Source organism: Periplaneta americana, chromosome 6, assembly GCF_040183065.1.
Source record: "Periplaneta americana isolate PAMFEO1 chromosome 6, P.americana_PAMFEO1_priV1, whole genome shotgun sequence".
Classification (NCBI taxonomy): Eukaryota; Metazoa; Arthropoda; class Insecta; order Blattodea; family Blattidae; genus Periplaneta; species Periplaneta americana.
In genome coordinates, this window is record NC_091122.1 from 50806289 (window position 1) to 50831370 (window position 25082).

Consider the following 25082-nt stretch of genomic DNA (forward strand, 5'->3'; position numbering starts at 1 on the left):
CTACAGTATATTCCCTATCTATAAACAATGTCGCATTTTCTTTATTGTAACAAATCTACAGTATATTCCCTATCTATAAACAATGTCGCATTTTCTTTATTGTAACAAATCTACAGTATATTCCCTATCTATAAACAATGCCCCATTTTCTTTATTGTAACAAATCTACAGTATATTCCCTATCTATAAACTATGTCGCATTTTCTTCATTGTAACAAACCTGCAGTACATTCCCTATCTATAAACTATGTCGCAGTACACTCTCTATCTATAAACTATGCCGCATTTTCTTTATTGTAACAAAACTACAGTACATTCCCTACCTATAAACTAGCCGCATTTTCTTTATTGTAACAAAACTACAGTACATTCCCTACCTATAAACTATGTCGCATTTTCTTTACTGTAACACATCTACAGTACATTCCCTATCTATAAACTATGTCGCATTTTCTTCATTGTAACAAATATATAATACATTCCCTATCTATAAACTATATCGCATTTTCTTTATTGTAACAAATCTACAGTACATTCCCTATCTATAAACTATATCGCATTTTCTTTATTGTAACAAATCTACAGTACATTCCCTATCTATAAACTATGTCGCATTTTCTTTATTGTAACAAATCTACAGTACATTCCCCATCTATAAACTATGTCGCATTTTCTTTATTGTAACAAATCTACAGTACATTCCCTATCTATAAACTATATCGCATTTTCTTTATTGTAACAAATCTACAGTACATTCCCCATCTATAAACTATATCGCATTTTCTTTATTGTAACAAACCTACAGTACATTCCCTATCTATAAACTATATCACATTTTCTTTACTGTAACAAATCTACAGTATTTTCCCCATCTATAAACTATGTCGCATTTTCATTATTGTAACAAATCTACAGTACATTCCCTATCTATAAACTATATCGCATTTTCTTTATTGTAACAAATCTACAGTACATTCCCTATCTATAAAATATGTCGCATTTTCTTTATTGTAACAAAACAAATCTACAGTACATTCCCTATCTATAAACTATGTCGCATTTTCTTTATTGTAACAAAACAAATCTACAGTACATTCCCTATCTATAAACTATGTCGCATTTTCTTTATTGTAACAAAACAAATCTACAGTACACTCCCTATCTATAAAGTATGTCGCATTTTCTTTATTGTAACAAAAAAAATCTACAGTACATTCCCTATATATAAACTATGTCGCATTTTCTTTATTGCAACAAATCTACAGACATTCCCTATCTATAAACTATGTCGCATTTTCTTTATTGTAACAAATCTACAGTACATTCCCTATCTATAAGCTATGTCGCATTTTCTTTATTAAAACAACTCTACAGCACATTCCCTATCTATAAACTATGTCGCATTTTCTTTATTTTAACAAATCTACAGTACATTCCCTATCTATAAGCTATGTCGCATTTTCTTTATTGCAACAAATCTACAGACATTCCCTATCTATAAAATATGTCGCATTTTTTTTATTTTAACAAATCTACTGTACATTTCCTATCTAGAAGCTATGTCGCATTTTCTTTATTGTAACAAATCTAAAGCACATTAAATGACTAAGGGAGTGGTGAAAGGAATGTCCAAAGAACTTCGGTGTAAGGTTTTTCATTATTATAGGCTATTAACAATCGCAGGTTGGAAGTTGGCCGAGAGCGATGAGATTTTAAAGTAGGTATATAAAAATAGACAGATACAAAGCTTTAATATGCTGCAAGTTTTTACGTAAAATTACGTGTGAGTGGTACGAGAAATAATACAAGGATAATAAGGGGAATACGAGAAGAAAAGATGAATACAATGAGAAAGGGGGGAATACAAGGAAAACAAGGGAAAGACAATGAGAACAGGGATAATACAAGGAGAACAGGGATAATACAAGGAGAACAAAGTCGAGATAAGAAGAATAGGGCGAGGCAATGAGAATAGAAATCCAAGAAAAACTAAGAAAATGCAAGAAGAACAAGGGTAAAGCAATGAGAACAAGGGGAACACAAACAAAACAAAGGGAACATGAGAACAACAAAAGTAATACAAGTGAGACAAGGAAAAGGCAAATAAAACAAGGGGAATATGATCAAGACCAGGAGAACCTCTATAGCAGCGTTTCCCAAAGTGTGAGTCGCGACCTCCTGGGGGATCGTGTAAAGAGCTGCTGGGGAAGGGTCGCGAGATGATTTAGTAAATAAAACAAAAAATGCCTTATTAACACATTTATGTTGTATTCAGAAACATAAACAAAACTGAACATACAAATAAAATAAAAAAGTTTCAATAGTTACAGCTAAAGTAAAAAATAATTAATGCTATAAATGTGTCTGTTTTTGAGAAAGTAGCACACAATTGTATCATTTTCAATTTCAAGTAGATTTTTTTTATTTTAGTAGGTTATTTTATGACGCTTTATCAACAGCGTCTGAAGGAGATGAAGGTGATAATGCCGGTGAAATGAGTCCGGGGCCCAGCACCGAAAGTTACCCAGCATTTGCTCATATTGGGTTGAGGGAAAACCCCGGAAAAAACCTCAACCAGGTAACTTGCCCCGACCGGGAATCGAACCTGGGCCACCTGGTTTCGCGGCCAGACGCGCTGACCGTTAAGGCTGGTTCACAATAAACCGGGAACGGAAACGAGAACGAGAACGGAAATAATGTTAAAATAAATGTATTTAAATGTAAGCATTCACAATTAACTGTTGTGAATGCTCACATTTAAATACATTTATTTTAACATTATTTCCGTTCTCGTTTCCGTTCCTGGTTTATTGTGAACCAGCCTTTACTCCACAGGTGTGGACTTTCAAGTAGATTTCTCGCTTTTGTTTTGATGGAAATCATAGACTGGAAACTTATTTTGCATAAATACGAATCCGCAAATGCTATCAAAACTGTAAGAGTTTCTTTTGCAAGCTCGAGATATTCTTATATTCTTTTTACCTAAAACTAATGTAGGCCTACACTATGAAATATTACACTATGGAATATTAAACTTTCAACCTTCTATCAGTAAGCAAATATTTTAGTAAGTTGTGTTTTTTCCTTATTATTTTTTTTTATTTTTTATTCATTTATTTATTTTGGAATTTCAGCCAGTTGAATGCAACTGTTAGAAACGGATTCAGTAGCTATCTGTCACTGTCATGATTGTTTTGAGTTCCTTCCTGAAGATAATAAAAAAGCTGTTGTTTAAAATTGTACAAAGTTAATTATATGTCCGCAAAAACAAACTATGAATTTGTTGTGTCATAAGATTTGTAGCTAAATTTTCCGTGAGTTCTTTAATGCACTGGCATGAATAAATTTTCTTTCTGTCCAGTAATGTCTATCAGAAAACAAGTTTCCTTTTAAATCCGTCGATTTTATCTCTGGCTGTTATATTAACATATAGGCCTTCGCAAACAACTATTTCTAAGTGTTTAAAAAAATATATCAGAAGTAAGGCCAGTCTAAGAAGCCAAAAAGAATTGAAATATTATATTACGGTACAAAGTTGGGAAGTACTTTTTACAAAATCGAGAAAAGTTTGAAAAACGAGTTTTGAGATTTTGTAATGCACTTCACAAATACAATATACAGTATTTTGCACTGAAAATGTAGAGCAATATTATTCCAAAGCTTTCGCAAAACTACACTGTAATGGTAACTAAGTAACAGTAAGAGCATTGTAATGGTCTATTTCAGTATAGTTTTATGTTATGAAGAATGGTTTACCTAGCAACAAGTTTCTGTGTGAGAATTCTAACTTTCAAGGCCTAACAACAATAGCTGTAAATACAGCAAAAAAACACGATCGTGCAAAATATAAGTTTGAATATTGCAAGTTCGACCAGCCTCATGGTCGAGTGGTCAGAGCTTCTGGCCATAGTTCATGAGGTCCCGGGTTCGATTCCCGGTTAGAGCACAGGAATTTTTCCTTAAAGGGGATTATTCCTGTGTTCGTCCATGGTCTGGAATTTAAGTTAAGTTTAGATTTAAGACCTCTCTTGGCACTACATTATCATAATCATCCTATCACATCATCGGGGTAATGTAACTCCGCCCTCCAGGCGTTACAATGGGTTACAGTGGGTTACAATTAAGCCATAGCCAGCAGAGAAGACCAGAAATGTCGAAAAGACAACCTGGTGGCATTGGATTAAAAAAAAATGGCAAGTTCTCATTTTGTAGGTATCGACACATTAGACGTTGAATGGTATCTACTGGTTTTGAGTAAAATTATCGTTGTTCACGATTTTACAGGCATTTGTATTTTTCGAATGGGGTCGCAAACAAATGCCTCACCTTCAAAAAATTCGGGAACCACTGCTCTATATTCATTTGCGCCCTGGAGACGTTGATGGACAAAGGATGGGACTAAATGACCGATGGGCTACATCGACAAGGGGAAATTCTGTTTAGATATTGCACAATTACACATGTAGAATATGGACTAAGTAATAGATATATATGTCAACTCGAGAAGCGAAAGAAATATAATGCAGAGGTGGTAAAGTATTCAACAGAATTTCTAGATATCGCTACGCTGTAAGACGAAATTATAGAATGGCGGGATCAAATAAATGATTATCGCAACGCACAATACCGGAGAACTTATGTAGAATGCCATACGCGTAGTTCTCAAGCTGATGGGGGCAAATAAAGTTTTTTTTTTCTTTCACTACGTTAACAATGTCAAAAGAAGTGCTTATACAAATTTTGGCCACTCGATCGCAATTACGAGCCGTTAACAGAAAGAAAACACTATTTCATTGGAAAAATTTATTGGAACAGACACAGCAATTGTTGAGCTATTTTTCAACATATTCCCTACCTGAGGCTTATTGTAAGATTCTTAACAAGCTGTTTTTTTACGGTGATGGGTTGTTACCCCTTCGTCCATCCCCCAAAGCTGGAGGACCACCCCTTATCGGCTGTCCTCGACTGCTTATTCAATATATTCGCAGCTACCCTCCATATCTTTTGTCATCTAGTCTGCAGTCAAAAAATCTGAAAGTTAGAATTTATAAAACAGTTATATTACCGGTTGTTCTGTATGGTTGTGAAACTTGGACTCTCACTTTGAGAGAGGAACAGAGATTAAGGGTGTTTGAAAATAAGGTTCTTAGGAAAATATTTGGGGCTAAGAGGGATGAAGTTACACGAGAATGGACAAAGTTACACAACGCAGAACTACACGCATTGTATTCTTCACCTGATATAATTAGGAGTCCACACCTGTGGAGTAACGGTCAGCGCGTCTGGCCGCGAAACCAGGTGGCCCGGGTTCGATTCCCGGTCGGGGCAAGTTACCTGGTTGAGGTTTTTTCCGGAGTTTTCCCTCAACCCAATATGAGCAAATGCTGGGTAACTTTCGGTGCTGGACTCATTTCACCGGCATTATCACCTTCATCTCATTCAGACGCTAAATAACCTAAGCTGTTGATAAAGCGTCGTAAAATAACCTACTAAAATAAAAAATATATAATTAGGAACATTAAATCCAGACGTTTGAGATGGGAAGGGCATGTAGCACGTATGGGCGAATCCAGAAATGCATATAGAGTATTAGTTGGGAGGCCGGAGGGAAAAAGACCTTTGGGGGGGCCGAGACGTAAATGGGAGGATAATATTAAAATGGATTTGAGGGAGGGACTGGATTAATCTTGCACAGGATAGGGACAGATGGCGGGCTTATGTGAGGGCGGCAATGAACCTCCGGGTTTCTTAAAAGCCATGTGTAAGTAAGTAAATATTCCCTACCTGAATTGAGACATTTCTCATAATATAATGGGATCGACAGAGAGGTGCAGACGGCTGTCAAACGCTGGTTCCGATCCCAGGCGGCTGACTTCTACTACACAAAGATACAACAATAGATACTCATGGTATGACAAATGGCACAATTCCAGTGGGGGATATGTTGACAAATAGCGCAACAATTGCTGTATCTGTTTCATTAAATCTTTCCACGCAATTGTGCTTTTTTTCTATAAACAGCCCCAGGGAAAATCACTTTTTGGACGGTCTCGTAATTGCGGTCGAGTGGCCAAAATTTGTATAAGTACTTCTTTTGACATTATTAACATGGTGGAAGAAAAAAATAAATTTTTATCTGCCCCCATCAGAATGTTTGCTTGTTAGAGGTAAACAGTGTAACTCTTGTCTCGAATGTTGTGCTCGAGCATGGGTTCGAATTCCGCTCGGCGTGATTACCGGATTGTTTTTTTTTAACTAGGTTTCTCCAACTGTAAGGCAAATGTCAGGTAATTCCCTGTCGCCTCCAACTCATCTTGCCAAAAACATCTTCCTATCACAAATTTCACAGCTAGATAACCGTTCAACGTTAAATAACCGGTTAAAAACTGAAGTAAGGAACTTGTTATGACGAGACAAGAATTTTCAACTGAACACGATTGAAGATTCTCTTGTTGATAAAATCGCCACTAAATGCCAATGAGCGTCAGATTCAAACAGCTGTATCTCTAAAAACATTGAACACATGAAATATTATGACCCTTTTCTCTTTCTTCCAGCTCTCAAAACTTTCACCTTTACTCGTAAATCACAAAATATAGCATCTCTAAAGTAAACAAACTATTCAAGTCAGGTCTTACGTTCAGAACTAAGAGTAACTCATTTCGAGAGTTGGCAACAAGACTATGTCAGTAAGAAGTTAAAATAGTTAAAATAGGCTCCTAAATATCTTGCATCATCTGCTTCAAGGTGTGGCAATAAATAATAAAAACAGAGTGAACCACAATTTGCCAGCCAAGTTATTATTTTCTCTCCGTTGCCAATCTACGTTACAGCTGTTTATATCGAAGCAGTTGAGAAGAAATTTTTTTAACACATGCCAAATTTACAATCTGTCTACAAGAGACAATAAGTAAATATTATAAAAGAATACGACATGAGTCATGAGTAGAGATGTTATCCCATGACAACACTCCAAAAGAAAAATAACAATGCTTCAAATAGCTGTATTAAAAATGAATGGAAGGTCAAGAGCATTGGTCCTTTTAAGTCTTCTTATTGTTTGACTATTATCCAGCAAATTTAATGCATGATGATTCGGATGTTGATTTAATCGGTGCAGGTATTTTTTACTGAATTTAGAGATTTCTTCTTTCACAGTTGAAGTGTTAAGGTCACGATGAATGACATCATTACGTACATACCATGGTGCAGTGACAATGGAACGTAAAGTTTTAGACTGATACCTCTGCAGTATTTCAATGTTTGAGTTGCTAGCAGTTCCCCACAGTTGGATGCCGTATGTCCAGATTGGTTTTAGTATGTCTTTATAAACAAGAAGTTTATTTTCTAATTACAGTTTTGATTTAGGTCCCAATAACCAATAGATTTTTGATGTTTTAAAATTTAATTCTTTACGTTTAGTTTCAATATGTTTACGCCATGTTATTCGGCGATCTAAATGCATACCTAAATATTTAACATCGTCTGCTTCGGGAAGTTCTTCGTTGTAAAGTGTTACAGGAGGACAGTTTTCAACTCTGGTTCCGAAAGCAACATGAACTGATTTGTTTTCACTCGCTTGTATTCTCCATTTAGTTAGCCAGTCTTCTGTTTATTTCAATTCATTCTGCAGGTTTTCAGATGCTGTTGATGGATCTTCATGTGAAGCAAGAATAGCAGTGTCATCAGCGAAAGTAGCCACCAATACTTTATTAGAAATTGAGAAATCAGCTGTATAAATTATAGGCTATATAGTATAGGACCTACGACTGAACCTTGAGGTACATCTGAATTTATATCATAGAATGAGGAGAAATGTTCTCCGAACTTTACTTGAAAAATTGTCGATGCTAAGTACGATTGAAGTAATAAATAATAGGGTTGCGGAAGCATGACTTTCAGTTTGTAAAGTGGGAAGAAAAATGTATATTAATTTGTTATACATTGTCGTGTTTTGTTTTAAGAAAGAAATAATTCGTATACTCGAGGAAAAAATTAAAAGCAGCGCTTTCTTCCCTTCCGCACTGCGGTCAATGTTTACACCAAGGGAAGGTCTCTTTTTGAACAGACTATAATTACTGGATAAACTGAATAGGTAAATGAGAATGCTGTACTATTTACATAGCATAGTTAATTTTCTGAAGTCACATAATTATATTCGTGTATTTGAGTCTGAAAAAATAATTTGTCTTTATTTAATTCCAAACAGTACGAACTACTACCGGGTCATCATTTTATTTTTACTAACATTTCTAATAACAACCTGGCTATACCTTTGGATTAACGGTTGAGTACCGGAAACACTGTTTGCTACCCCTTCCACGACTGGAGTTTGATGATACTGGCGCAAAATAGAAACAAATCACTTTTCTAGGTATAGGAAGGAAGAAAAATAGCACTAGAAAATATCACGATTTTGAGTTTGATAATTTTCATTACGTTTTTCTTTAAACAAAATACAGTATAGTACTAACAATAATGCCCACGTGTATCAACGTCGGTTAGTGTAAACACCGGTTAAAATTGTCACCTAACCTCTGGTTAAGCATTTTTTACAGTGGATCGACCTCGGTTACGACTTAAATAGGAGGTTAACCACAGTAATCTCTAACCGGCCATATTCGAGCGGTTAAAGGAGATAACCAGTGATTAGTAGAGCAAATAAAGCAAAATGGCGGCCAGAGCCACAGATGTTTATTTCGAAGACGATTATTATTATAATACAGTACTTGAATTACTTGATAGAGCGTGAGCGTGAAGGTTCTTTAGTGGAAAGAGAGAATTCTTAGGAGGAATTAAGTGACAGAAAATTTCAGGAGGGATTTCGTTTATCAAAATCTACAAATGGATCACTTTAAATAACACAAAAAGTCATATTTCTCCTATGGTTCGGCTGCTTATATTACGATTCTATGTAACTGTTATCTTCTGTATTTTAAGAGGCAATACTCTAATATCTCTTTCTCTATGTCACTGGCTGAACAAAGAGAGGTTATGGATGGATAATAGGATAATGAACAGTTCCCTCGTGTAAATGGGGTCCTGGATCGTATACACATTCCTAGTAATATTCTGCGTCCTTTTCATTTATAGATATTCCATCTGTTTATATAATAGATTTAAATTCTAGTAATTAAGTCTAGCGATACTTCAACCACACAATGGGATATAATCATTTTTGCATTCAATTTTCTATTTTGTACGATCTTAACCTAACAGCAAGGAAATGCAACTCGCAAGTATAACAGCGCCCAAAGGCAAACAAATGCAAAGCGAAAATGTAGGACACGTTCATTTCCATGTAGAACGGAGTGAGCGCAGTCATTTTTAGACGTTGACTATTATCTTTGCAGCGGTATGGATGCTTTCCTTTAGTCATTTTGTAGAAACAGTGTACCATCATAGACTTTACTCTCGTTCAATGAGGTGTCAGCTACCCATGTTTAAGTAATCGGTGATTATGGATGGTGCACACAAATTACATTTTAACTACTGTTACTGTTTAACCGTCGTTTCATAATCTAAGATTACTGCGTTTTTAACCGATGTTGATACACTTCGCCATTAGTGTTTTTACTCACGAACTGAGCTATCCATGCAGTCATTGTACAGTATATAAGGGTTAACATCGGAAAGATCTAAAATGTTGAGGTTGAGAATAATTGTTGGAAAACGTATATGGCGTATGATGATATAAGCAAACAGGTGTGTGCGAAAATGAACACAGTAATACAAAAAAAAACTGTGGTTTCAATACATTACGCAAAATTGTAAGAGTTTTGTCAGATAAGTGCGATTGTTATCAACTTGATGTAGAAGTATTTTATACTGTATATGCGTCCTTGGTTTCAGTCGTTGTAGAACGCAATTTTTCCGCATACAAGGTTATACAGGGACATCATTTTATTTTTACTAACATTTCTAATATTAACTTGGCTATACCTTTGGATCAACGATTAAGAACCGGAAACACAGTTTGCTACCCCATTCCACGACTGGAGTTCGATGATACTGCCGTATTATACAAACAAATCACTTTACTAGGTATAGGAGGGAAGAAAAGTAGTTCATCCATTTACGTAAACAAGGAAATATCGCGATTTTGAGTTTGATAATTTTCATCAGGTTTTTGTTTAATCAAAATACAGTACAGTATTAACAATGAGTGTTTTTACTCACGAACTGAGTTGTCCATGTGGACGTATTCATTATGCAGTGTATAACTGTCTAACTGTCTACAGCACATTAGCGTACACTATAGAGAATGAAGTTAAACTGAAAAATAATATTCATAATATGGATATTTAAACACATTTTTGAAAATAGTGACCGTTCATTTCGATACAGGCTTCAGTTCTAATGTGCATATTATCGCACTATAGACTATTGTACGCAATTTCAATTACCAGGTTCGTACTTCGTATCAGTAACTCATATTGAAATAATTCTGTACGTACTCTATAAAAGAGACCTTACGTACTGTATATTCAATCTTCACTTCTGCCCGATCCGAAAAGATAAAATTACTCAGACATGCTACCTACTGTCCGTCCAAGTGGTTACGTCGCAGCGTCGTAGAAAGAGAGGAAATCACGTGACAGTTAATTACTTAACGAGGCCCTTTTATTTAAGTTATTTTAAACAATTGTATGGTATAATACAGAGTGATGTATATAGAACTGACACATTTCTTTCTTTAATTATTCCGTTGGAAATTCATTCAATGACCCAATTTTAGCACCAAATTAAGCAGAATGTTCTGGAGTTTTGATTCCTTGTCACTAGATGCGCAGATGTTTATGTTTTATTCCTATTGTTGGCAGCACTAGATGCGCAGATGTTTATGTTTTATTCCTATTGTTGGCAGCTGTTTTTGACATTTTATGTCAACGTGAAAATGCAGTACACATTAAATCAACGATTCTTCCTTGTCAAGCAATACTGGATTACGAATTCAATTACAGCTACTCAAAGGGCATACCAGAGAGAATTTGGTGTTCGCAATCCTCCCAAAAGAAACACAATACTGGGACTGGTAAACAAATTGGAAACAACTGGAGCTCTGGTGAGTGAAAAGGGAAGCATCGTTCTTTGACGACCGAATAATTTCCAGGAACCTGTGGCCACCGAGATCTCCGGATTTGACAACGCCGGACTTCTTTCTATGGGGTTACTTATAGACAGGGTTTACGCCACACGTCCCCAGACATTGGACGATCTGAAGCACAACATCACACAGGAGATTCAAGCTATTGACAACAGAGTCCTCCAACGAGTGGCCAGTAACATGGAACGACGTGTTGAGTTGTGCCTTATGCAGGATGGAGTACATTTTCAACATTTGCTATAGAGGTAAATAATCTCCCAAAATTCCTCTACATTTTAGGTATAATAAGTTGTCGCTAGCAGAATTCGTTTTGAAACAATTAATGAAAGAAATGTGTCAGTTCTATATAAATCACTCTGTATTACGTAGAGATCCAATTCCTAACAGAAATTAATGTTCTCAGAAAAGAGCTAAGACAGCCCAGCTACTAGCATTTACAGAGGCGAATAGAAGCAGGTGGGGGGAAACCGGGATGCGACGTAGGCAAATTGAAAATGATGCAATATTGAAAGCTCTTTCGTCACTGGAAAACGCGAACAAATTTTTGGAACGTACTGTTTACTATGACTGTATATGCGGTCTTGGAACTGTGTGGAGGACGGTTGAACTTCATTAGTAGAAGGGGTGGGAGTGAAGTACATTAAAAAAATCAGGTACAATAAAAATTGAAGTAAAAATAAAATGATGTCCCTGTACTATCCGACACTCGGCGGTCATTTTCATTTGAAACTTTGAAACAGAATGTTGTTGTTTATTGCAGCAGGAACCGAAACCAGGCGAACAACATGCAAGAAAAGTAAGATATGCAATAGATGTTAAATATAGGGAAAGCAAAATTTTACGCCATATACCTTTTCGGCATTCTAAAACAAACTATAAATAAATAAAAAATATATAAATCTATTCAGACTTATATTTTACCACTTTGTGACAATTTAAGTATGATTTCTCAACCTCACCAGCATTTTAGACCTTTCTGACATGATATTAACCCTTATATATAATAATTGTATTGTCTTGATTTTATAATACGCAATAATCGTATACAAAACACGGAACGTGCTTGCTTAGGCGTGTGTCAAATTCGTTTCCGCTGCTTGTACTTGAAACGCCGTCTACATTCTATCCTGCGTCGTATGCTCACCTCAGACTAATACAAATATACCGATGTCATGGCCCTACTTATTATGTACAACTTAACTCCTATCCGAATTAGTCTTATTGTTCAGAACGGGAAGAATAACTAGTCAAAAGTGAAGACACAGAAGCACGTGGATAAAACATTTGAATACAATGCAATAAGGATCAGTGGCGTAGCGTCAATGAAGGCTAAAACGCTCAGCTTCCCCAGTTAATAACAATTTCATAACAAACCTGCAGTTTATGAACAAAATTATTTATTAATTTTAATACAAGTTATATTTACGCGTTAAACATTGTGATGAGGCAGCTTATGATGATTTGAGATGCAGCAGTAAACATTAAGCCTGCACACACCAGCTTCCAATCCCCTCATTCTTCTGTGTAACCCACCCCGCAGATTTTCCATCTCTTTCTAACAAAACTACCCTGGTCACAAGGCTCGCAAGAAGCTTTAACATGGAAAAGAATTTAGTTTCCGAGTTATCCCTTTCGTGAGTTGTGTTTAGTTGAAGTGTTAGTGTGCATTGTGGCTGATATAATAAATAATGAGTGAAATAAAGTTCCTGACACCAATTTACTTGAATGTTTAAGACAATTACATTTTCAAGACTGACTTACGAACAAAAGTGTGATTTAAAAAACGACCGACTCCCTTGCTATCAGTGAAGGACACAACCAAGACAGACGCATATTTACGTAATAATTACTAATACTGTACTGTATTTATTGACCGTTAATATTGCGCTTTCTCTAAAATATATGACAGGGATTAAGCTAAAGTTAAATTATACTTATACGCGTCTATTTCTTACAAGAGATATGTGTAAACCATGAAATCATAATTTACTACGTATTATTTGAGACCATGTCTTATCGGTGTTACTTACGAGATTCCAACCAATCTTCGGACTGCTAACATTGACTACTATTTATTTTAAGACTATATTTTTGCAATACTTTTCTCATATGTACAGTAGTGGCAAAAAAAAAAAACTGGACAGACCCTTGTAGCTGATTTCAGAGCCTTGTTCACTCCAGAGCACGATAGACTGGTAACTAAGACTTTCGTGGTTCGAATCCTGCCTGGGAAGGAAACTTTTTTTTTTCCTTATTCAAATTTATTCCCAATACTTTTCGATTGCAGGTAAAATTCATGTTCTGGGAATAATAAGTTAATTAAGTAGTAAAATATCGCTGCAATCGAAAAGTATTGGGAATAAATTTGAATAAGGAACAAAAAAAAGTTCCCTTCCCAGGCAAGATTCGAACCACGAAAGTCTTAGTTATCAGTCTATCGTGCTCTGAGTGAACAAGGCTCTGAAATCAGCTACAAGGGTCGGTCCGGTTTTTTTTGCCACTACTGTACATGGAAGACAATTTGAGTTAGCTTCCCCTGCTCAAAATTTCATGCTACGCCACTGATAAGGATTGGTATTTTCTGGGCTAGAGGGCCGTGGTCTGTCGGTAATATAACCAAACATTTCGTCCACTACTCTGGTGGACATCTTCAGTGGCGTGATACACGTGAGCGGAGAGATCTGCTGTGTGTATCAAGGACGACTGGTACTGGTACTGAGACTGAATGAATGAATGAATGAATGAATGAATGAATGAATGAATGGAGAGGGGAATGGGAGGAGAAACTTTAAAGGTACGTGAAAACACGTCTTTGCAAGGGAGTTGGGGCTGTAAAAACTGAATATGTGAGCTTCAAGCCTGTTGGCCACTTGTCTCACTCCGGGTTACGCTGCTCCACTGAAGGAGCTCTAGAAAATGTTGAAGGGGAAAAGCCGAAAATAGACGTAACCTCTTAGGTACCGTATACGCGAGGGGAGGGGAATGTGATCAAGATCACAGGACAGGACGAAGAAGAAATGGCGGAAAGTGTAAGTCTGCACAAACTGGTAACACGTCAATATTTAAGGTGTGGGAGGGTTGTGGTTTGTCGTTGTCGCCGCGGTCCGCACCAGTGGCTTAGGTGTTCTAATTGATCTAGCCCGGAAAATACCATTACTGACAGACCACGGCCCTCTAGCTCGGAAAATATCAATCCTAATGACGCCGGCCGTGAAAGTCTACATCCATAGGCTAGGGGGCAAAGCAAAACCATAGAATCCCGATATAACGAGATTATGGGGGACATCATTTATCTCCTCCCCCCAATATAGCTTGACCTTGTTACAGTATGTCGGAATAAGATCATTTAATAAAGGTATTGTAAAATAAAGTAAAATTGTAACAAAATGTACAGACAGTTTTACTTTTTTTTTCCTCTTGTACGGAGAAGGGGACCGAAGGCTTGCACTCCAGCCTGAGTATTATTGTGCTTACCACTCCTATTCTGTGAATGATTGGATAGCCGAACGGCCACGCTCTTGTACAAGTATAGCATGCCGCACCGTGAACAACTATTGTATAGATGATTTTTATTTTAGTAGGTTATTTTACGACGCTTTATCAACATCTTCGATTATTTAGCGTCTGAATGAGATGAAGGTGATAATCCCGGTGAAATGAGTTCGAGGTCCAACACCGAAAGTTACCCAGCATTTGCTCATATTGGGTTGAGGGAAAACCCCGGAAAAAACCTTAACCATATAACTTGCCCCGACCGGGAATCGAACCCGGGCCACCTGGTTTCGCGGCCAGACGCGCTAACCGTTACTCCACTGGTGTGGACTGTATGGATGATATGTGAATTAATGATGGCGAAATGAGTCCGAACTCCAACACCGAAAACTACTCAGCAATTCTGCTTCAATTGGTTGAGGAAAAATCCCAATCAAGTAACTTGTCCCAACCAGAATTTGAACCTGGGCCCGCTCGTTTCATGGCCAAACATGCTAGCCATGAGTCCACAATGGAGGATCAATTTTTACATTTAATTTATCTGTTCATTTAAAAAAAGCAAGATATCGCATGAAATGTAAATTTTAATTATTTTATTTAATCTCGTCTTTATGTTTACACATTTACCGAGATCACTTTTCTTTTTTCTGCATTGTTGTGCAGTATGTTATTGGTATTTCTCCAAGTGGCTGCTTTAACTTCTGCAGAGTTCTAACACATTAGTATAGGCTGTTACAAAAAATATTACAGTGCTTCCTTTCCACAAATGAGGTATAGAAGTTCTTATACATTCAGACATTTAAAATAAATATTATAGATTAATTCGTCAATTTAAGCACAGAAACTTAATCATAAACAAAAGCAAGAAAAAATATTTTGAATTCAATATTTTCTAACGTTAAAAGAAAAAAAAGTGTTTGCCCCCCCCCCTTAACTCTGCCTATGCCTACTCTAAGACAATGCAATACGTATGTGTTAGTGTGTTAATAAGATGCACTCCACAAGACGTGAAATTTACAAAAAAAAAAAAAAAAAAAAAAAAAAATTCAATCAGTGCTAAACATACTAGGAAACTTTTGAACGTGCCCATATAGATGATGATGATGATGATGATGATGATGATGGCAGAGGTAGCGGTGGAGGCAGCAGCAACAATGACAACAACTGACATGCCATGGTAATTTATGGGTTATCAATTTGTAATATATATGGTCGTTGTTCCTGCAATAACTCCTATGTGACATATTGAGCGACTTTCAGATTTTTGCTCTATTAAATTACTTGGAAGTTTCCTAGTACCCGGTACTCGTTACATAAGCTGTTAAGTCAGCCATTGTTGTATAATCATAAAAGATGTATATTTTCCCTGGACCAAAATTATATTACAAACTGACTAGAATCACATCTAGTAACAAACTATTAAAATTCTTTTCAGAACGGAGCAACTGTGCAAACATAAAAACGACCTACGTAACGAGTACTAGGTACTAGGAAACTACCAATAACTTAAATTGTGATACAGCAAATAAAATCTCCTGTATGTAATTATATTTCTTTCTTTAGAAAATGTAAGAATTCACAGTCTCTTATGTACGGCTGCCATAGGATGAATAAATGTGTTTTTTCCTCCTACTGAAAAATTGTATATTTTGCACATAGGAGTTATTGCAGGAACAACGACGATATACATTTATAATTAAATGTCAGATATTTATAAACAAGAAATTTAGCCTACGCTACAGAGTTTCACAATTCAACAAACACAACAAATAGTGACCGTTTCTCCAAACTCAACGCGGCTTTTTTTTTTTTTTTTTTTTTTTTTTTTTTTTTTTTTTTTTGGTTCACAGTTTCTAATCGCCTCAAATCTATGGACTTCGACAGGCAGTATATATCCTGGCGAAAGAAAGATATTAGAACGTTTGGAATTGATTTCCAATATAATGCTCAAAGAAATTGTTGCATATTATTTTATTGCAAACTTATGACGAAATATGCAATATTTTTGCTTCAGCATAAAAATAAATTTGTACATTTCTTCATAAATTTGTAATCAAATAATATGCGACAATAATTTCTTTGAGCACTGTAGATAAAAGTTCACACAAGAAACATTACTTTATTGTTTCTGAAAAGAAAAATACTTTTGTACTTTTAATAGGCATTTATCCTCAGATCCCCTTTAGTCCACAAACTTACTGGCTATTGCCTCAAGTTCGATTTCCAACACTGCACATCATACACCTCATGTGATCACAAAATAGGAAATTTTATATAATTAAACATAAAATTAGAACATCTATGTAAAAGCTAATGCACAAAGGAAATAAGTAAAAGGTATATTCTTAAAGGACGGAACCAATTTCTCACAAGAATACACAGCCAGTAAATAACTATTGCAAAATATCACAACCGCAACTACCTTAGGCAGTCATATCTAGATCTCTACGCATTTTTGCACACTATATATCGTAGGTAAAATGTACAACCTGGTCATAAATTAAGTATACTAAAAAATGATTGGTGCGTATATTCATCTTCACTGTCGGAACTGTTCCATATAACCTTCATTGTCGAAATGACAAATAAATCAAAGTTCTGGTAAGTGAATATACTGTAACAGATTATAGAATTTTCCCAGCTATGTAGTGGTAAATTATCCTAAATATTCACTAAGATTACGAAATTCTCACTTTCTTATCCATGGTTAAACCTTATAATAATAATAATAATAATAATAATAATAATAATAATAATAATAATAATAATAATAATAATAATAATAATAATAAATACAGATCTAGATTAAGCGCATAAAGTTCTTTTGCAACATGTGAAATGGAACATCACACGTCCACAACTGTTCAAATCTAGAGTGAAATACACAAAATTGATAGGAACACTACACCGCCTTGAGCGCTTCAACACCAGCGCCGGCGCTGTGCGAGAACTAAATAGGCTTTCCACTTCCACAGCTCACGTTACGTAATCACCGAATACTGTACTTCTGCACTTCGAATTTCGAACATACTCCATCTCAATCCATACTGCTGCACTACAGAAATTACTTTACCTCTATAATCCTTTCCAATAGGGCTAAAAAATAAACGTACATGTCCAAACTATTATTATAATCATTCAATCTGTTAAAAAATAGCAAATATTGTTTGTTCGGAACTATTTAATCCACATTCAATTCATCTCTAATTAAACATCATTCGACAACTCTCTACTTAAAAAGCACAAGCTAATGAAATACTTTTCATTTTCACATTACACTAGGGCCACTAATCCACAGGCGATATATTTATATTTAAAATACACTTTTTTCAGAGTGGTTGTGAATCCGTTCAAAATAACACTGCATTTTCTAAGAATAAACAGAAAGATAATTATACTGTACATTAGCTCCTCTCAAAAGTTCGACAGATCCATTAATATAATAGGTAATGGTAATAGGTTTTTCAAAATATATGTAGAGTGTAACACAAGTTTCTCCTTCGTCCGGCTGAAACGCAAAGGGTTAAGACGAAGTGTAATATTAATCAATTTTCGTTGTATTCTTCAAACTACCCAAACCGAATTCTCTAACACAAATTATCTGCATTTCCACTACTTCAATAACAGAAAAAAAACCACTGCTCGCATAAATTAATACAAACACTAATATCTAATGGGTTACATCATCAAGGTTGTAGGTCTATGAATGAGCTTCTTTTCCTTTAATATTGTATTAAGAGAATAGGAGAAACTAACCTTTCTTGGCAACAGAACAACTCGATTCACTCTCCTTACTTCCATTTTGAATGTCATTTCTCACCGTACTATTAATTCCATTTTCTGTTGCAGTATCTACTTGAGAACCGAGAGCCATAATCACCTGAAGCACGACTTTCACAGACTGCACGTGTGTTCGAAATCACAAAATAGAATGATTCTGATTGGTTACTTGAAGGATACGTATATACTAGGCGGGGACAAAGGTCTTCAATTTCCTGAACAAATTAAATAGCAAAGCTACGTCATAATTTTTAAAAGTACTAATTACACTGAAACTTCTTCCTGATTTTTTATCTTCTTATAATGTTCTGTACAAAATAACAGACATTCATTCAATCAAAGAGATTAAAACATTGGAGAGCAGTGAGTCCAATACCACCTGAAACATATGGAAACAAAATAATCCCTGAAACACAACAGAACGATGCTACCTCTAACAGGACTACCAACGACAGTCGATACAGAAAATTCACTTTTATATCGAAGATGAGGACGATCCAATAATTTGTACAGTAATTAAAACAAAGTTAGTATTTACATTTTTCCCTTTCAGCCGTAGTAATAGTTCTAGTTATATATGAATTCTCCCGAATGTTTTTTTTATGTTTCCAGGTATCGATCTCGAGTTCGTACACATACGGATATATTTTTCTCTAACAAGGAAATGCAGGACAAGCGAAGTGGTAAATTTAGTTGTTTAATATGGCTACAATATGAAAAGTTGTTTGCGGTATTTGTGAAACTCGTCGTTTCAGATAATGGTTAAAAATTAATGACGTACATTCATTACATTCTAAGTATTTGTCAAAATATCTTGTTTTCACAATAATGGCATCACTTGTTAGTCGTCGGAGACATAATGATTACCAAAATGTAAGTTTATACTTTTAGTTACGAGTTGTGTATAGGTTAGGAGATCTTAGAACTATTTATTCTTCCTTTTAGTACTATTAAAGTAACATTGTAAAATTTTGAACTGATTTTATAGAACGTCTGACAGTTATTCTGTATAAAAGTTGCAGAAGTATTTATTGAATGTCTGAACTCAGTTGTTTAGTGAACTGTCGAAGACAAGTTTGATTGAACCCCATTAAGTGACACCAATAAGTAGGGATACTCTATTTTCGCGAATAACTTTTTTTTTATGAATTACTGCCAATTAAATCAGAGTTAAAATTGTAATATGACTTAAAGGTACGAAAGAGACTTGTTCTGCTACAGAACGAGTCTCTTTCATACCTACAGCAATGTTAACTCTCATGATTTAATTAGAAAGCAGTTCATGAAAAAAAAAGTTATTCGCGTTAGTTGGGTGCCCCTACCAATAAGGCATAATTGATGAGGCAACTAAACCAGGAGATAGTGGGTAAGGCAGCCAGTTCCTTTCCCCTCCATCGTATACATTGCTGACATTACTCGTAGCTACATTAATCAGACTTCAGATGTATACAAACAATTGTTCTTCCTCGGACATATTGTCAAATGAGATGTTTGCCAGAATCTCAATCAGAGGTACTGAACTCAGTGTCATACATAATTGTCGAAGTCTGTGTTTATCTTCAGATCCTTTATGGATTTTTGTGTGAATCTTCGATTCCGCTACTTACAACACACTGGAGAAAAAAAAAACTTAGGCCGGTACAGTATATCATTGAAAATAACCTCAAAATTGTAGCATATCACTCTAAAGACAAGATGTGATCACTGCGAAAGCTATAAACCCACCTAACCCGCTCGAAATATCTTCGTTTCTTATATACAGCAGCGTGCAAATTAATCTGAACACGACATATTTTTACATTTTCTGTCATTGTTGGCCTTACAGCTGCTCATACCGCTTTAATTGACATCTGTAGTACGTGTAATTCCATTGTTGAAGGTCTGTTATTATTTTTTTTTTTATAATATGTGACATTTTGCCTGTCGTTTTATACTTATAAGCATTTCAGTTGTGTTGAAGACTTAATACTGCAATCCTGTGTACATTCTGTCGTCTTCACAAATGGATACAACTCCACGAAAACGGTCTAAAATTATAACATTAGCAGAGCATTCTTCTATGACACAGAGGCAAATTGCTGCAGAATGTCACATCGGTTTGGCTACTGTTAATTCGATCATAAAACGATACAGGGAGACTGGATCCATCACACCTCAGAAAAAAGGAAACTGTGGCCGGAAAAGGAAGACTTCACCTGCAGATGATCGTTTAATTGTCAGGAAAAGTAAATTAACCCGCGAGTTAATGGCTACCACTGGGGCGAATATTCACGTCACAACAGTGCGGCGTAGGCTTTTGGAAGCTGGACGAAGGGCTTGTAAGCCTATTAAGAAGCAACTGCTAACCCCTGTCATGTGCAAAAAATGCTTAATGTGGGCAAAATTACATCAACACTGGACAGTGAATGACTGGAAGAATGTACTTTTTTCTGATGAGTCTCATTTCGAAGTCCACGGCCACCGTGTTTCTTACGTACGGAATGGATCCGAAAAAGTAACAGCAGCTCATCTCCAACAAGAACCCAAATACCCCCCTTAAGTAATGTTTGGGGTTGTTTTACACATGAAGGGCCTGGAGCATTAATACCTATCAAGGGAATGATGAATTCTGACAAATATATTCACTTATTGGAAACCAGAATCGTACCCCAGCTGCAAAAATCATTTCTGGATGGCAGAGGTGTGTTCCAACAAGACCTGGCACCATGCCATACGTCTCGAAAAACTACAGAATTCTTCAACAAGAAGAATATTCAGGTACTCTCCTGGCCAGGCAACTCACCCGACATCAACCCCATTGAGAACTTGTGGTCAATTTGCAAAAGAAGAATGCAAAAAATGAATTGTTCTACAAAGGAGAAGATGATTTCTGCCCTCATTGGTGTATGGTTTCGCAATGAAGAAATGAAGAATATTTGTGGGAAATTAGTGGAATCCATGCCAAATCGTCTCAGAGCTGTTATTAGGAACAAGGGAGGCCACATAGATTACTGAGTATGTCTTAGATCCTTTTTTTATCCCGTTTGAGTGTTTTTGCATAAGTAATTACGTTGTTCAGATTAATTTGCACGCTACTGTACTCAATTTAATCTTGTTACAATAGTATCTCGGTCTCCTGTCTCGTAGCTATCCCCACATAACCTTGTCACAGTTCTCGGCCTTCTGTCACTTCATACAGTTTAGTATTGTGGCATGATATTTAGGAACACAAAATAAAAAGTTTTGATCCATAGTGTTTTGTCAGGGGGGTCTTTGAGCAAGTAAGAAGTATGCTTAGAGTTGAACTATCGACTTCATTCAAACACCAAATTGAAGCTTGGACATAAAGCTATGTTGTAATCTAAAATCAACTAGGCCTAATTTAGTTCAAAACAAAAGCATTGCCTCCCTATAAATAAAAAAGGTTAAACGAGCGTTGAGCGGATTCCGCCGATTTTGGAATAGACACCGACGCACTTAGGTTAGGTTAGGTTAGGTTAGTTTAGGCTTTTATTATCCCGTCAAGATGAAGATGAAAGCGATTGAGTGTGATTTTTTGTTTTCTATGTTGGCAGTTCAAGTATGTCGGTGTCGATTCCAAAATCGGTGGAATCCGCTCAACGCTCGTTTCACCATAAAAATAATAAAATAACTTTTTTACACGTTAGAAAAAAAATAAAAAAAAAAGATATAAATCCAGAAATAGCACAAGCCATTGCCCTACAAACAATTAATAGAAAATATCCACAAAAGGACTGGTTGTACATTTACACTGATGGATCTCTCATGGATCAAAATGAAGGAGCTGGAGCAGGAGCTACTTGCCAATACTTTTCTCTTTATAAAAATGTTGGCAAGTACACAACAAATTTTGATGGCGAAGTTGAAGCCATTTATACATATCACTTCAAAATGTATTTGTTTGGCTAAACCAGTGCAAAAACATAGTCATCCTGTCCTACTCCAAAGCTGCAATCGAGTCCACCAGCTCAGCTACATCCCCTAAAATGGAAAAAGTAAAAGAAATTCATTGCATAGTAAAACAAATTCAAATGCTAAATAAAAAAGTGGTCTTCCAATGGATCCCGGCCCACTGCGGACTGAACGGTAACGAGAAAGCAGATATGTTAGCAAAGAAAGGAACTTATATCAACTTAAAAACAAATTTCAAGTTCCCATATGAATCAATAAAGCGAGTCATAAAAAGAATAAGTTACAGCGAACAGGCAAAACATCAAAATTCAGAATGGAAAGAATCATTCAAAGATCCAAAACTAATTCCTGATCTACCTCGAAAATCTGCTGTGGCCATGTTTAGATTGATTACTGGTCATGATTGCCTCAGTAAGCACCTCCATCATATTGGAGTACTGAATTCACCTAAATGCTTACTGTGCACCAGAGAAGAGGACATGGAGATGGAGCATCTGGCTAATTGTGAAACTCTTAGGACATTTGTGGACCTTCCATCAAAATATTGGGAAGCAAGAAGGATGATGACGTCATTGTTAAAGTAGCCACGTTGAATTAGTAGGCTAGCGGTGTCAAAGAGGACGGAAGCTTTGTAGTTTCAATAATTTTAATTATGTCGCTGTCCATTGTCGTCGTCAAGTCTTTTGAAGGCCGCTCCAATACTCCACACGGAGTTGCAAATTTTAGCAGTGTGTCTTGTTCTAGTTCACAGTGAAAATTAAATATATTACAGTTCAGTGTATAATAAAAATGTGGAGGCCGTGGGAAGTGAGTGAAGTGTCAGAACCGATACCCATGAACGTCAATAACAACGATGGTAATAATAATAATAATAATAATAATAATAATAATAATAATAATAATAATAATAATAATATATCAGAGTTAAGTAACAATTCAAATTCAAAAGCAAGACCAAAATTATGTAAGCAGTGTCAAACGTTTGTGTGCAATGCTCACACGTATGTTCTGAAAAACAATTTAAATCAAGGAAAAATTTCGGAGACATCTAAAATTCTTAAATTAAATAGAAATACTGTAAGTAAAATTGTAAAAAAGGGACCTAAGACACCTAAAAAGCGTGGACACAAAGTCACAAAATTTAATAAAGTAGATGGTTTTACGTGTGATTACATTCGCCGTGAAGTATATAGTTCTTACAATAAGGGCCAATCCTTAACAATAAAAGAATTATTACAAAAAGTCAAACTTTCCGGTTTTCCTTATGGAGAAACATTTAATTATTTCTTTAAATAATTAATTTAAAATAAATAATCTAAATAATATAAATAATCTTCAAATTAACTCATGCTTTGAGCAATTAAGCCTAGCCCATGTCCATGTTATATTAATATATAGCAGCAACAAACAAGACGTGACGCATTTTCATTTTATTATCGGTGCATGCAATAAAGACCTACAAATCTTAAAAGGAATGCCGCTGCCTAATAATTAAACGAGGCAACTTTAAATCCAGAGCATTAGATACACACACACACACACACACACAAAAGATATTACATAAAAATAATTGAGGAATGCTATTAAGTTCATTGTAGACTACAACATTCTTCACTGTTTAAGGACCAATTTGGTGAAAAAATGAATGATCTAGGTCAATTGGAAGCGAAGAAATGCTTGCCGAAAGAATATATGATTTTTTTCACAAAATTTTTGTCCTGTGCCCCCCAAATTTTTTTTTTTTTCTGTTTCCTTTTGCATTCTTTTCATTTAACTGTAAGAAAGTAGGAAGTGAATTTCGAACTAGATTGAGGGAAAATTGTAAATTTTTACTCTAAGAATCTATGCATACCTTAAGATATAATTTTCTTCGTTTTTCTGTATTATAGCACTCTTTTTATTGTGACTGTTTTATATATTAATTCCTTGTGATGCATTTGACATTTAATGGTGTTAGTAATTAGAAGTCATTGAGCGTAACATTTATAGAATATATTAATTTCTTTCTAGGGCAAGATTGAAGATATTACAATGGGACTGGACAGACTTCAGTTATCAGCTATAGCAAAGGCATCAGCCGTGAGTAAGGTAGTGACTGATGTTACGCTTGGTCCAAACTGCAAATCTAATGATGTCTATTCTGCAGGTGACGGGCTGTACAAGTTGGGTAAAATAAAAGCTCTGTCTGTCTCTCCAAAAAATAAATTTCCCGCTGGAAAGTATGTTCTAAATGGTTCAACAGATAGTAACAACGAGACTGTGAGAAATGTTGACATTATGGACTCTTCTTCACGATCCACCATGAAACTGATGTATGATTTGGACCAGGAGCGAAGAATGGAAGTGAAGGACTCAATAAAAGAACGCTTCTTAAAAATGGAAGAAGATTCTCGAAATAGCCGTTTAGAAATGCAAAGCAAACAGCAACACCTTAAGCGTGAAATTGAAGCGAAATATCTTCGTGAAGAGCAGATGATACTGCGTAAGTTACAAGAGGAAGAGATTCTCTCGACTCAAAGACAGGAACAGCTCGCACAAGTTTATAAGCAGCATGCTCAGGTAATTCGCACACTTCTTCTTCTTCTTCTTCTTCTTCTTCTTCTTCTTATTTTTTCAAGGCATTTACGGCCCAGTGTGGGATTTAGTCTCCTTCACAATTTGGCTCAGTTTATCTAGATCTAAAGCTTTTTCCCATTGTCTAACAATCTTAATCTCTTATCTGCTTATTTTCCATAGTGAAAGCATAGTTTAGTATATACATTCACGAAGCTCAATACATGGGCATATGCAT

General features: G+C 35.7%; 2 protein-coding genes across 2 annotated transcripts in view; one reads left to right on the top strand and one right to left on the bottom strand.

The window, feature by feature from the left end:
• clu (clustered mitochondria protein homolog) overlaps positions 1-18716 on the bottom strand; it is a 238153-nt gene extending 219437 nt beyond the window's left edge. Inside the window, exon 1 of the mRNA XM_069828090.1 lies at positions 18356-18716. Within this exon, the coding sequence (XP_069684191.1) occupies positions 18356-18473 (118 nt within the window). The 5' untranslated portion in view covers positions 18474-18716. The remainder of the gene's footprint in view (positions 1-18355) is intronic.
• A 370-nt stretch (positions 18717-19086) lies between these two features.
• The window catches only part of Gle1 (nucleoporin GLE1), a 37730-nt gene continuing 31734 nt past the window's right edge, over positions 19087-25082 (top strand). Inside the window, exons 1-2 of the mRNA XM_069828095.1 lie at positions 19087-19252; positions 24302-24850. Of these exons, the coding sequence (XP_069684196.1) occupies positions 19208-19252; positions 24302-24850 (594 nt within the window). The 5' untranslated portion in view covers positions 19087-19207. The remainder of the gene's footprint in view (positions 19253-24301; positions 24851-25082) is intronic.